General features: G+C 39.4%; 1 protein-coding gene across 1 annotated transcript in view; it reads left to right on the forward strand.

The window, feature by feature from the left end:
* Window positions 1–15,781, forward strand: part of SEMA3C (semaphorin 3C) — a 122,966-nt gene that overhangs the window by 96,963 nt on the left and 10,222 nt on the right. Inside the window, exons 13-15 of the mRNA XM_062631978.1 lie at window positions 8,104–8,192; window positions 12,296–12,337; window positions 13,598–13,755. Coding sequence (XP_062487962.1) covers window positions 8,104–8,192; window positions 12,296–12,337; window positions 13,598–13,755 — 289 coding nt within the window. The remainder of the gene's footprint in view (window positions 1–8,103; window positions 8,193–12,295; window positions 12,338–13,597; window positions 13,756–15,781) is intronic.

Consider the following 15,781-nt stretch of genomic DNA (forward strand, 5'->3'; position numbering starts at 1 on the left):
TTATTGGGGTCCTGGTTGTTTTCTGCTTGTAGAATAACCATGTCTGACAACAAACTCACATGGGGCTGGGAATAACCATCTTGTTATAATAGATTTAGGAAGCTGGTGCTAAAAAATGTCAGGCTTCTATAGTGGCAGGATTAAAGGGAACTCTCTTCACTCTTCTTATAAAAACCTCTCAACTATCAAAATCTGCAGGGTGCCCTTGTGCCAAAGGAGGGCAATTCCATGCTGTGTTGTATTAGCAAAAGTGTATCCAGCCAGCAGGTTATTGAAAAGGATTCTTCCCCTGTATTTGGCTCCTGTCAGGAGTACCATGTCCAGTTGTGGGCTCCCCAATACAAGAAATATTTTGACCTGATGAAACAAGATCAGTTGAGGGAGGTTGAGAGAATTGGATTTAAACAGAGAAAGCAAAGGGGAGATCTTACTGCTGTTGATGACTGTCTAATGGGAGGGTTCTACTAGCTAACGGGAAAAAAAAAGATATCTGGACTCATCTCAAAGTGCTCAGTGTCAAGATGAAAGGGACTGAAAACAATTTACAAGTAGATATACAGGAAACGGTTTTCACCATCAGCATCATCAAACATTGGAAGAAGGACCTAGACAGTTTGTGAATTCTTCATCCTCAGAGATAGTGTGGCCAGCAAGATTACAGTAGCAATCATTCCCCTGTACTTGACACTGGTGAGTCCATACCTCGAACACTGTGTTTGGTTTTGGGCACCTCACTACAGTTGAGGTGCTGGAGCGGGTTCAGAGAAGGGCAGCGAAGCCAGTGAAGGATCTGGAGAACAAAACTTATGAAGACCAGCTGGGGGAACTGGGGTTGTTTAGCCTGGAGAAGAGAAGGCTCAGGAGAGTCCTTATCACTGTCTACAATTATCTGAAAGGAGTTTATGAGTCCTGAAAGGACTCAATGTTCTTGTGTCAAACCTTTGCCAGGTCACCATCTCCTGTACTGTGAATGCCTAGTATACTGTGAGGCATAGTGAGGGTAGAGGAAGCTCTGGGTAATGAATCACATTAGGAATTTCATCAGGTTTTGATCTAGGTATTTTTTGTATACTTGGCTGGCACTTGATAAATGAGTTCTAAGATGTTCATGAATATATCTTTGATCCTACTTGCAGTTATTGGAAACTAACAAATTAATTAGGACAAGGCCTTCTTCAAGGTGATTTTCATGCACACATGCCCCAACCTGAAACCACATTGTACTTTTAGTTTAATTAATGCAGCTATAGTTCTTGATTTTGGGACCTTTGAGGGTTATTTTCCTGCTTTCCTACAGAAGAAAAGAGGTTTTGTACACTATTGTAGATATATCAGAGATGTAGTTACTTTCTCTTTTAGCGTTATACAACTGCACAAAAAAGTTAGGTTTGGCTTTCTGTTAGCTTTATTCCTGTAAATTGCTATGTTTAGCCAGACTAATAGGTTGAGTAGGTTAGTACAGATCTTTCAAACAAACATTCTATGCATTTCTTTAAATAGTGGTGCCATTGTTTTAAAACCCTCTAAAAACACCTAATATTATCTAGAGGAAAATTCTACTAAAGATTAGTGGAAAAGATAAGGATATGTAAGTTTCCAACCAATATAAGATGCTTAATGTAGCAGTAGTAGTTAATACTAGAAATGCATTGAATATCTGAAATTTGCATGAAATCACGGTATTGATATATAGCACTTTAGTAATTCTGCAACAGATAAATATAGATAATTTCACTTTATATTTTGATTAGCTTGTTACTGTTTATAAGTGATCAGTGTGGCCTCACACATACACCTGTGATTCATTAAAAACATTAACATACCTCAGCTTCTTAATCCTCTTTTCTGCATCAGCATGGGATTCATTATGGATCAAACACATAAAATCTGGCTCTTGATACTTTCATTGCTTTATCTTCTGCATTACACTGGAGATGAGGGTCATTGTCTGCTTTCTAGTTAGTTGGAGTGGAGGTAGTATTCTTCCTGAGTAGGTCACAGGACTTTAATAGCTTCCAAGGTCTTCCTCAACAGAAACTGGTGCAATGGAAGTTACTGTGTTTCTCAGCCCTTTTAAATAAAAGGAATTGAGCTTCAGCCACTGAGAGGAGAAATTTGTTTTCTTTTTTCTCTGCTCGGGAGGATTCGATAAAGATATTAAGTGTCAAAAGGAATGCAGAGGAGATTTTCTTTGGTGTCAGTTCATCCCAGCAAATGCAAAAACCACATTGTATAGGAGAATTTCATGTGATAATTTCCTTGGGAGCCTGGAGCCCCACAGCCAGAGACAATGGGACTTGACACCTGGTGACAATTGCACTCAGCTCCGATGATGAATTACTGCTGCTGAACTGAGATGTTGCCAGCCATGTCTGTCACTGTCAGTGACCTGTCTCATGCTTGAAATTGGAGTGTTTTATGTCTTGCCAGATGCAGAGCACTCAAAATATTTAGCTTTTCCTCTCTTCCTCCTCTATAGATTTAGTAATAAATTAGTTCCTGAATGAGAGTGAGGAATAACAGAAGAATAAAGCTCCAAGAACTCCAGTGGTTTTCATCATGCAGCTATGGCATAGGAGGGTATTGGCAGCTGTGTCATTTTTCACATTAATGTGAACTAAAATGTTGCCTTTGCAACCCCATATGAAAGTTCTGAGCTTACAGGAGCTGGTCCATGCCCAGAGTTAATGCACTGCTTTTCTCCCTCCTTCGCCTACATAGCTAACAAAATCCCACTGACAGACATTGTTCTTGCAGCATTCCACCCACTTTTTAAATGATAATGATCTCCTGTTTTCCCTATATTTTTCAAAATGAAGATTCCCAAAGCACTTAACAAAACTTGCTAGTTTTGTTAAGTCCACTCAAAGGGATCTCTTCACCCTTCTGAAATGAGCTGATTTAGAGTAACAAGCAAGTCTTTAATGGTAGATGTCAGTGCTACAAGAGAACAGTGCTGTATACCTCATCTTCCCAAACAGAAACTGGAAGGATAATTTACCTGGATAGAATGTAATCTCTCATTTGCATATTTGACAAGGGTGATGCTGATGGTACTTTTTCCCTATGCAATAGGTAATAACATATTCAGTTCAGGAATTTGGGGTTATAATTCTTCTTTGATTATTCCAGTTCTGTGTTAGGATGGGATTCAGTCCTGAAGTCTGATTCATCTTAGAGTTTTACTGGAATTACTTTACTCATTGCAGTTATTTATAAAGAACCCAAGCTTTCAATGTTTTCTGTTTATCCTTGGATAGATTGTTTTCCATCTGAGTTTTAAAGCAGCAGTAAAGCAGCATGAGAATGTTTTCCTGAGATTAATATTTATTTTTTAAGCATGCCACCTACTGCTTGCAGTGCGAAAGCCTTCGGTCAAAGTACATACAGATTGCACAACTGAAAGATTATGCATGGGGTTTTTTATTGCTCTTGGTGTTATGAAAATATTTAAATGTCTGGGTCAAACTTGGGTACATTAAACAGCCATGGGCACCAATAGGACGTTTTTCAGCCCCTTCCTATCAAGATAGGATATGTTTCCATGGAAAGAGATCTAGGTTTTTGTCATGAAAAAGCACATCAGACTTGAGTGTGATTTATTCAGATGATTAATCTGGGCCACATGCATCTTATGCAGCATGAGGTTCATTGATGTTTCTTATTTTCTTTTCTTCTCTGATGCAACACTTGTTTTCAAAGTCTGGATGTAGTAATTGCCTTCAGAGCATAAGGTTGTAATAGTTTTTTTCATGGTGTTATACGATGGCTGTCTTTTTGGAAAACTAGCTCTTGCAGACAACAGTAGCCTCTGGTAGTGCAGTAGCCAAAATCATGCAATGAGCTACAGATTCTAAGGGAAAGAGATAATCTGGTCAGAAGATCAATTTTGCCTCCCGTAGAATTGCTGGCTACAGCTTCGTGACTCTGAGCTTGGCAAGATGATGTTGCACAACACTGGCACAACAGGTGGCAGAGAGAGTTTGCTTCTTCCTCTTGGTCATAGCATCCGAGTCATTCAAAACATTTCAGTGACCAACTCATCCAACTCTTTGCTTTCTTTTTCTCTCTGTAACGTTATTTGTTTTGCATCAGGTTCAGCTCAGATCAGAGACCAAAAATAATTAAGTTGCCATTAGGCTGAGTAAATATTTCAGAGGGTCTCAGACACATCAGGAAGTCTCCCTATGAAACTCCTGTCAGAATAGCAGTTCAGTGTCCATTGCAGTAATTTCTTTATGATGTGGAAAAGTCAGGGGGGTTATTTCTTGTTCGATTTGTGCATATGATGTGGCTCAGGGGTAGGTGGGTCCTGACTCTCTTTGAAGGTCACAATACTGACAACTTCAGTGTTTACTTAGGGCTGGGGAAAGAAAAGCTAGTCAAAATCCAGAGAACGAGGTTTAAACTCAGACCTGCAGATTCAGCCAAACACCTGTGCATTTTGCATTGCTGTTCATTTGCATTGTTGATCATTGCCCATTGTCAGCCAGACCAGGAATTACTGTAATCAGGCATAGTCCAACTGGCATTAATGAAGCTTAGCTGATTTATACCAGCCCAGAATCATGCACTGAATATCAAGGATTATTATTAATAATATTTATTACTATTATTATTATTGTCTCTTCCTTGTTCCTTGAATTATTTATTGGACCAATTTCCCTATTTCCACCTCTACATACTCTGTACCATTTTTCAGTCTACAGGATGTTAAGCACTTTCCTCCCTTGCTGTTCCCTGTTTCTCAGTCCTCTCAGAGGGAACACAATCTCAGTAAGATTTTCTTGCTTGTCAAGCTGAGAGATCTGCAGTCACTCAAGCAGGTTTGAAACATTATGAGTAGCTCACGTCCTCTTAACATCACCTTGAGAGATATTCTTTTTCATTTCTCCATCTGCCCTTAACTCCCAGGCTGCTGGCCTGATGTGAGGCTGCAAACAGCTCCCAGTGAAAAGTCAGGGAAGTGGTGAGCATAAATCTGCTTCTTCACTTCATGCTTTCTGGTGGTGGATTGATATTCTGGAGAAACTATAGCTTTTCTCATGACAATGTGAAATCATAACAATGTTGAACTGTTTTCAAGTGGGTATCTGTAAGTGACAAGTAAATGGCCAAGGAAACCATCCTGTTCATTTTTATTTTTTTTTTTACAGAATCAGCTTATAATTTCATAAATTGACATTTCATACATTGCTGATCTGTTATGCCTGGCTTACAATACAAAAGATTATCTATTATGAAATACACAGGGAAACAGCTCATGCACTGCTACTTGCATATATCTCCTGCCGTGCACAGCACTGCATCCTTTCCAACCTTCCTTCTGACCCAGGGAATTTAGTTTGCTGCTTTGCCATTAAAAAGAATAATCATGTAAGTTTTTCAACACAACTCAGATGTACCATAAGCTTTCTCACATGAACATGTGTAAGTAAGTGACTTGATTTGTCAGCTACTGAGCTTATAGTGGAGACATCAGTTCTACTGAGAAAGGAGTAAGAAGTGGTTTTCAGGCATAAACATTTGCCTTTCATTTATTAAGGAAAAGTCTGAGCAACAGTAGAAAAACTGGTTTTAGAATCAGTGGAGGGCTATAACCTATACACCATGTATTGTTTGAAGTATGTTTATATGTATATACAGCTTATTGGAATCCCCTGCTTTAAGTGATTTTATTTAATGAATAGATTTCTATTGCCTTATTTACCTAAAGTGAATATTTATTTTAAATGTTGTATTAAGTTTCCTTTAGAACAATGGAACATTCCTTTCTGAAAGGATATGTCTCTTATGGTACAATACTGAGTCAAAGCAAATGGTGAAATATTGAGTCAAAGGGAATGAATACCAAGGTAAACAGTCCTTAACTCTGTGTATTTTGCTGGGGTGTGACAAAAAGGTAGATAGGAACCTACTTTTCAAATAGGAAAGGTTATTAGGACAAGAAGGACTTGGCGTCAGGCATTATCAGTATTTTCTGTGCCAGTGGCCAGGATAAAATCTCCCCTCAGCTTCTTATTTCAGTTTGGGGCTATGCTTGGGAACTGAAGACAGCTTAGGAATTTTAAATGTGTGGCATGTGCTAATGGATCATTGAAATAAACCGGTTCTCCAGAGGCTCAGAAGCCTCACATTCCTTTGCAGGTAAGGTCACTGTCAACATGCTTAGTGCCCTGTATGTCAGGGTTACAGGTAGCTGACACTTTGCAGGCAGCTGAAAAAAAAAGCCACAAAAAGCAGCAACTGTGCCTTTTTTTACAGTATAGTTTAATGTTTAAGAGAGGACACTGATAAAAGGATGCAAAGAAGCAGAGATAGATTGGACTTAAGCTTTGTATATTTGTGAGTGGTTTATTCCCTCTAGTAGGAGCAGAAATACACACACACATGCACATGCTTCTGCTTAGCTCCAACAAGAGATGCATCTGCAGCAGTTTAAAGCTTCGGTGGGTCCTGGCAGTTAGTAAATCACTCTCAGGTTCTCATAGCTTTGCTAATACTGGCACCCAGTCTAGACCACAGCTGTACTATCACAAGATTTAGTTTCAGTAAAGTTTCTTCGGAAGGAACTAGTTTATCGTGCCATTGTATAATGAGAATAAATGTTCTCCATAGAAAAGCCTCATGAAAAATTCATTCCTAACCTGCCCTAAGCACGTACAATTAATAGCTACATATTTTAGAGTCTTGTCAGCATTCAATTTCTCTTTTCCTTTTTTTTAGAGACAAACTGCTGCTATGTGGTCTCTGTGTGTGGTCAGACCATTACAGATCAATATTCTGGCTTTGAACCTTATTTTTTTTAAATAAAATATATGATTATTTACTAGCTTCCTCCAAGGAAATAAGATGTAAATTCTTTACTGTAACCAACTTGCCCTGCAGCTCCAGCTATGGAATTCAGTCACTGACCTTAAAGCAAAAGCAAAATTGCCTTTTTTAGATTATGTTGTCTACATCATGAATTGCCAAAGAGGAAGCTGATATTTCCTTCCCCAGTCACAAATTCATAAAAATACATGTAGATACTTACCTATATTGTACTAACTGCACAAGTTTTTGCTCATAAAACTTTTGAAGGCCAAACAGAATCTGTACCATGTGGTCTCATTCCTCAGAATTCCGTATTGAGCAAATTCATTCTGCTCAGACTAATTTCCAGCCCTTTCAGGCAAGAGGAATTCTATGTGCTGTGCTTTTCCAAGTAAAAATGCTTGCCCTTATGATTCTCCCTGTCTGTCTTTTCTGCCACATCAGAAGTATTTCAGTGGCTTTCACAGCCTTCACAGATGGACCCCTCCATCTCATATATTCTTTCCACATAAATTTGGAAAACTAATCACAAATATCCTTTTTGTCTCACTCATCATATCTGCCTTGCAAAACACTGCCATTGCCCCATCCTTCTTACTTCTTTCTCCTTTGATCTGAGTGGATTTGGGAGGATTGGAACTGTGTTTTGAGAGAGCAGCCATGATAGGGCTACAATATCATCACCTGGCTTTTCCTTATGGACCAAAATACTAACTCCTACCAATATGTAATGGACTTGATTAATGTCTGTATTAATCCTGACAAAAAAAAAAGCTTTCATCTTACTTTGTTTAGGTATATATAGCATTATTATATAAAGAGTTATTCTTTGGAAGGTTTTCCTTTCATGTCATCAGTTGTCATTACACTTTGATTACGAAATATGAATATATATTAAATTCTGCAGTTGCTCCCTTTTACCTGGGTTTATCTAAGATCATTAGGATAGATACTGCCTCTCTGTGTGTCTGTACAACAACTAGTACAGAAGATACTGATTTTCACTGATCTTTTTGGTTAGAATGTTAACAGTAATGCTAGTTAGTCCAGTCTTACCATGACTTCCTCATGTTCATATATGAGAATAATATCATATATAGTATTCCTATATAAGGAATCATCTCCTGGTTCTTTCTGACCCCAAAACTCTAGAAATTACTGAACATTTCTTACCTTCCTCTGTGTCATAGTGTTTGCTTTGATGCTTTCTTTGCATAATTGATAATAGTTAATCTGTTTTTTTATTTCTCTCTGTTACAAGGTCTCACTTTTTCTCATCTTTTCTAGATCAAGGAACAGTACAAAAAGTTGTTGTCCTACCCACCAACTTCTCTGCAAGTGGAGAGCTCATTTTAGAGGAGCTGGAGGTTTTTCAGGTTTGGCTTGCTCCTATTATTACTCTTCCAATGTGTATGTTCACACAAACACTTTGTTCTAAGATATTTTGGCAAGGACAGTTGTGACTTGATAAAAGATCAAGCAAATGTGCACACTGTCAGCTTGATACCTGCCTAAAGAGGAATGTAAAATGTCCATTGTTATGAAGGCTGTAGCTAGCTGAAGTCTTTTTTTTTCCCTCCTCTAAGTTGCTAATTTTTTATGTTATACTGGCTAGAAAGATTTTGATAATCACATTTTTACGAGGTCATGTTATAGTAGCTACCAGAAGGCAACTTTAATCATTGGCATCATGTATTGAGACTGTCACTAATTACAGATGGAATCTAAAATTTTTGTACTTTGATTATCTGATAATCTTCCTGATTCTGAGCTGCAGAATGGAAGCAAACCAGTATTGGTTTTGCTTAACTCCATTTTTTCAAAGCCACATGCCCCTGGAGTCAAAAAAGCTACAAGCTTAACACAGGTTGAAAAGAAACACGAACAACTACACAGAGAAATAAGGGAATAGCCTCTGTCAATCACCCTGACACGTGGCAGCTTGTAATAACCTAAAGAAAATGTTCTTCCTCATGTTGAAAAAACCCTTTCAGAATCCCTCAGAGATCTGTGTTGGGACCTGTCTTGTTCAATATCTTTGCTGCTGACATGGACAGTGGGATTGAGTGCGCCCTCAGCAAATTTGCCGATGACACCAAGCTGTGTGGTTCGGTTGATACACTGGAGGGAAGGAATGCCATCCAGAGGGATCTTGACACGCTTGTGAGGTGGGCTGATGCCAACCTCATGAAGTTTAACCATGCCAAGTGCAAGGTCCTACACATGGGTGGGAGCAATCCCAGGCACAGCTACAGGTTGGGCAGAGAAGAGATTCAGAGCAGCCCTGCGGAGAAGGACTTGGGGGTGTTGGTTGATGAGAAAATGAACATGAGCTGGCTTCAGTGTGCGCTTGCAGCCCAGAAAGCCAACCGTATCCTGGGCTGCATCAAAAGGAGCGTGACCAGCAGGTCGAAGGAGGTGATCCTGACCCTTTACTTTGCTCTTGTGAGACCTCACCTGGAGTATTGTGTGCAGTTCTGGTGTCCTCAACATAAAAAGGACATGGAACTGTTGGAACAAGTCCAGAGGAGGGCCACGAGGATGATCAGGGGACTGGAGCACCTCCCATATGAAGATAGGCAGAGGAAGTTGGAGCTGTTCAGCCTGGAGAAAAGACTGCATGGAGACCTCATAGCAGCCTTCCAGTATCTGAAGGTGGCTTATAAGGATGCTGTGGAGGACCTCTTCATTAGGGACTGCAGTGATAGGACAAGGGGTAATGGATTAAAACTTAAACAGGGGAAGTTTAGATTGGATGTAAGGAAGAAGTTCTTCCCTGTGAGGGTGGTGAGGCACTGGAATGGGTTGCCCAGGGAAGTTGTGTTCAAGGCCAGGTTGGACAGAGCCTTGGGTGACATGGTTTAGTGTGACGTGTCCCTGCCCGTGGCAGGGGGGTTGGAACTAGATGATCTTAAGGTCCTTTCCAACCCTAACTATTCTATGATTCTGTGATTTTGAATGGGCTGTACTTTAAAACATGTAGTCTCAGGTCAAATGGTAGTATGCATCTATAAACCTAGTTAAGGGTTTTGTCATGAACTTTTCTCCATTGAAGGGATGCAGTAAGGAAAATTTAAGATTTTCTATCTAGACAAGCAGCATTAACAATTTCCTTAAGAAAATTAATGCACTCTGTGTAAACTCTCATGAAGGCATAATTAGTCTTCCTGGGCTTTTGTTGAAGACTTCCCAATAAGAAAGATATATGTGTGTAATATTACCTAAACTGTACCCTTCAACCAAGTGTTACTTCCATTTACTGAAATGTAAAATAGTACAGCAAGAAGGTAGGTGGGCTGAGAAGAATCCTCACACTAAACCTAGTTTCTGAGCCATTGTGCATAGATTTTTTAGCCTGAACCCTAAAAGTCGTGAGATCATAACATCAGCCATTGCAGTCTGTGCGGGCAGCATGGCAGTATTTTGCTCTCCAAGAAAGCAGGCTGTGTGTTAATAAATATCCAAAGGAAACAAAGCATTAATTCCTTTCCAGAGTATAAGCAAGGAAAGGAGAATGTGACATCAGACCTAATGTTGTATTTGATCTTGAGTCTGCAGACAGTTCATGAAATACTACAACAGCTCTAAACTCAGAATCACAGAATGGTTGAGGTTGAAAGGGACCACCAGAGGTGGTCTAGTCCAACCTCCCTGCTCAAGCAAGATCACCTAGAGCACATTACTTAGGACTGTGTTCAGGCAGCTCTTGAATATCTCTAGGGAAGGAGAATCCACAACATCTCTGGGAAACCTGTTCCACTGCTCAGTCACCCTCACAGTAAAAAAGTTCTTCATCATGTTCAGGTGGAACTTCCTGTGTTTTAGTTTATGGCCATTGCCTCTTGTCCAGTCTCCTGGCACCACTGAGAAGAGACTGGTCCCATCCTCTTGACACCCTCCTCTCAATTTCACACTGATCAGATCTCCCCAGAGCCTTTTCTTCTCTAGGCTGAACAGACACAGCTCTCTCAGCCTTTCTTCATATGAGAGGTGCTCCAGACCCTAAATCATTCTAGTAACCCTTTACTGGACTTGCTCCAGGAGCTCCGTGTCTCTCTTGTACTGCAGAGCTCAGAAATGGATACAGTTCTCTAGGGGAGACCTCACCAGGGCTGAGTAGAGAGGGAGGATCATCTGATCATCTTCTTCGACATGTTGGCAGTGCTCTGCCTAATGTACCACAGATAGCATTGGCTTTCTTGGCCACAAGGGCATATTGCTGGTTCACGGACAACTTGTTGTCCACCAGGACCCCCAGATCCTTCTTAGAGCTGCTTTCCAACAGGTCACCCCCCTGGCCTGTCCTGGTGCATGGGGTTATTCCTCACAAGGGGCAGGACCCTGCACTTGCCTTTGTTAAGTTTCAGAAGGGTCCTCTCTGCCCATCTCTGCAGCCTGTCTAGATCCTTCTGAATGACAGCACAGCACTCTGGGATACCAGCCACTCCTTCTAGTTCTGTATCATCAGCAAACCTGCTGAGGAGGCACCCTGTCCCTTCATCCAAGTCATTGATGAAAAGCCAATCAATACTGGACCCAGTGTTGACCCTTGTGGGACACACTAGTTACAGATCTACAACTAGAGTCTGTGCCACTGATCAGACCTCCTTCAAACCTTTGCAATTCACATGATTTGCATCCAGATTTTCTAGTCTTGGCCTCTCTGCTGTGCTTGTAATCCCCTGCAATTAATTCTAGCCCACTGTTATGGCTTTCCTCTGTGACTGAACAAATGCTAAATCTTGAAAAAGTGCTGAACATTTTTATTGCCATCAATTTTATCATTTATTTGGGTAATAAATTGCTTCACTTGATTAAGGCAATGAATTTGATAATTCCTTTTCCAGCTCTTTAACGTTTGGTTTGGACACATGTTAATAAACTGCTGTGATGACACACAGTAGTATACAGTACTGTTTCTGGGAAGGCAACATTCAATAACACACATGCCATTTTTAATATTCCAGTCATTGATAATCTGAATGTGTATGTTGGGTGGTCACCAAATTGTATGAGCTCTACATAATGTGTAGGAGAAATATGACATATTCTGACCTGGATAGTGTGGTAAATATGCATGAGCTATTTTATGTTTTTTCCTTATCCTCATCAAAGAGCAAGCATTGTTGTTTATTACAAAGTGAGAGTAATGGCTTCGAAACACATTGATCCTATCTTGCTGAGGTAACACAGATGCAGGTTAATTAGAAGTGTACAAAACCTTGTTGATGTACAGGAATAATAATGATGCAGTTGAGTTTAGCCAGTACATTTTGTGAGACATTAATTACACATGTATGTTATTTGTTTAGTTCTGAAAATAGCAAAAACTTAGTAAGAGTGAGTGATACCTTTCCAAGATACGAAAAGCTTTAGTTTATTAGATGCGACTTAGGTTTTACTGAATTTTAAATTGAAATTTTGGGACACTATTAACAGGAGAGTCCGCATAAGTGTGGTTTGTGATTTTGTCTTTCAGAGTAATTCTCCCATAACAACAATGAAGATTTCATCTAAAAAGGTAAAGAAAAGTGGAATGCCAACTTAATGCTTATAAAAGAGACGCAAATTGACTTAAAGATGTTAGAATAGCAATTGTTGTGCAGAATAGTAAATATAGGCAGGAGATTTTCCATGACGAATGTGGAGAAACTTGACTGAAGGTTGCATGAGCTATTTATATGCCCCAGAGCCACTAAGATAAACCAATTTCTATTCACTGTGTATCATTTCTAACTCACTGAAAGTGTGAGTTTTTTGTTTTGTTTGACAATTAAAAAAGTGTACTGAAAGAGAAAATTTGCCCTCCCCATTTTTTATATAAGTCCTAAATAGATATTTCTCCCTTGGAAGTCTGATCCATGTAGAAAGGCAGTTTCAGGGCTGGTACGTCCTTCATGCAATTGTGCATGTTGGTTTAGTAGTAACTCAATAAAAATGGCAATAAGAATTGATGAAAATAGCTGAGAAGACTGCTTCTCCAATGTTAAACATCCAAACTAAAACTAAGTATTCTATGACTTTTCAAGCAACACATTGCTCAATATTTTACAAAACTGCTAATAAACATTATTCACTAAATTGAATTCACTATAATTTTTTAGTTTTATGACAAAAAGATCAGGGGACTTTCAAGGTTTTTGTTCAATATTAAGTTCTATTTTAAGAATGATTAAATAATTGTTTCTGAGTAAAAGAACCATTTTGGTCCAGGTTTTCATGATGACCTATGCACTTTGAAGTTCTTTTGCAAAAGCTGTCATTTATTATGAAAATTCTTTTGTCTTATTTTTCCAGGTATATAAGGCTATCAGAATCCGGCCATAAGCCTTAACATAATCTCTAGGCTTTATGTCTTGGAAATCTATGCACTGGAGAATCCAACTAGGAACTCTGCATAATATTTGTTGAAGTGACTATATGCAGAGAAAATACTTACTTCAAAGGCTTGAGCCAATATCCTACTGAATAAGAACCAAATTCTCAAAGCTGAGCAGTATTAACTCAGCCTGTCTGCCCCAGAACAGAACAATGACATTCAATGTCCAAAAACCATTAACATTCCGCAGTGTTTCTAAATGTTTTCTAACAGGAAGGTAGAAATACTATAGGCCTATTCACCTGGGAGAATTCTATTTATCTTGGCCTTATATATATTAGTGGCTTCCCTCTTGGTCTTGAGGTAACTCTAAAATTAATTGAAAGGATTTTAGGTGCATTAGCAGAGTCTCAAGTGAAGCTTCTTGAAATCTGAAATAAATCTTTGCATTTCCTTCTACAGCAACAGTTGTATGTAAGCTCAGATGAAGGGGTCACTCAGGTATCCTTACATCGCTGTCATATCTATGGGACTGCCTGTGCTGACTGCTGCTTAGCCCGAGATCCATACTGTGCCTGGGATGGCAACTCCTGCTCCAGGTTTTATCCCACAGGAAAAAGGTGAGCATTATTAAACAGCCCAGTGAAGTCTGCAAGGAAAGGTTTTTGTTCTGCTATGGAGCCTGGGGTGCAGTAATGATGGAGAAATAGGATGTCACTCTGTTCAGGAGCATGTACAAACAATACCTCTGTAGCTGTTGTGCTTGACATTATTCATCACCTAGGAGTGTATGGTGCAGTAGTTTAGGATAAAAAGGTTGCTTTTTCATACTTACAGTAATACATGGAAAAGAAAGGAAAAAAAAACCCGTTCCTTATCATAACTATGAATCCTTCTGTCTCATGCACACAAAATCAGGGAAACATTTGTTCCCTTTGTTTAAATTCAGTTGCTCACTATGGATGTAAGTATGATAGCCCTAAATACAGCAAAATATCTCTTGGACTGTCTGAAGAATAAAGTAAAATATTTTTTTATTTCCTCATTTGCTCCTAAGAGAGAAGAATTATTTCCAGAGAAATTTTAGTCAAATGTGATTTCTGTGTAATGCCTGCAGATTTGGGTTTTTTGACATAAGATTTATTAAAGCAGGCAGGGAAAGCAATTTCTCTTTAATTTACAACAGAGCTAACAGCCCATCTCATAATTCTTATGCAAAACAGGAGCCTTTCTCCTTCTCCCAAGGGAAATATTTAATAGCAGGAGGCCATGGTGAGCTCTTGTATTACTAAGATTTTACTTCATATACAAACAATCCTACAGAATACACAATGAGGTATTACTGCAGAGGAGACAAACCTCTCAGAGGTACACCAGAGCTTTACTCACTATGTGCCACTGTGTTCACTGCCTGCACTTGAGCTGCAGATGCAGAAGAACAGATACAGTTAATAAGCTTAGCTCTACCTACATGGAGGGAGACGGTAGACAAAACCAGGCAAAGCTTAACTCTGCTCCAGTGACCCAACCAGCTGATGACAGTGTCTGGGATTAAAGACAGTTACTGCATTATTGCAAAGTTTTCTTGACTCATTCCCTATTTGAGATTAAAAGGTAAATCCCAACCTGGCCATGTAGCAATTGGTAAAGTACCTGAGGTTTTTACTGCTTTCACGCAGCATATTCAGCCTCCAGTCTGCAAACTGATCACTTTTGTCCATGGAACAAAGGTCAGAAGATGGGGAGGAATGAACAGAAAATTCCCCAAGTCTCAGGCCAGCTAACTCCTACACTAACATGGCTGCTGAAAGATATAATGAGCAGTCAGGTGTACCCTGTCTGTGCAGTTTCCAGGGGTTTTTTACCATCGCTATTATATACACCCGGGGTTATTTCCACTGAGGCTTGCTTTTTTGCTGTCATTTTGTTTGCAATTTGCTTTTTATATCAAACCAAAACAAAAACCTAAAAATGTATGGAAAAAAATAATCTGTTTTTCATATGTAAAGGAAATGATTTGTCCCTTTATCTAACAAGAAAGATTACGAAGGAGAAAACAGTAATAAGAGCCAAATCCCATTGTCTAGACAGTAGTATCTGCTGGACACTGGACATATTTGTTTCTTTGCTTCGGCATTTCTGTCTCACTTGGATTACTCATGGTTCCTCATCCAGCGTTGATTTACCTCAAAACACCTGACATTTATTTTCTAGCCACCACCTTCTCAACCTTTTTTTATAAATATGAAACTGTAAGTTTCCATTTTCAGAACTGCTTAATGCAAGCAGCATGCTGTTTCTCAGTGTGGAGCAGTTCACAGTATTCACAGTAGCACAGGAATCCTGACATTCACTCAGAAACTCTTCTTTGTCTCCTTTGACTCGTATAAATAGTTCACAAGGGTTAACATCCCAAGGCATAAGATGAAATATTTTTGATGGTAAACATCAAAAATATACATGGAATGTCAGAAATTACTCCTTTGAAACATCATCTTTCAGAGGTTTCCTTTTAAAACAACACAGTGAAGGATCAGATGACATAGGGTTATAAACACCATCCCTGGGTGTTTGTGCAGTAGTTGGTATAATGTGGCCGTAGGGGCATCACCCTTCACTCAGTGGTACTGGACCTCCAGGGGCTTT

Source organism: Pezoporus occidentalis, unplaced genomic scaffold (assembly GCF_034315485.1).
Source record: "Pezoporus occidentalis ecotype Australia unplaced genomic scaffold, CSIRO_AGI_Poc_V1 ctg38, whole genome shotgun sequence".
Lineage (NCBI taxonomy): Eukaryota > Metazoa > Chordata > Aves > Psittaciformes > Psittacidae > Pezoporus > Pezoporus occidentalis.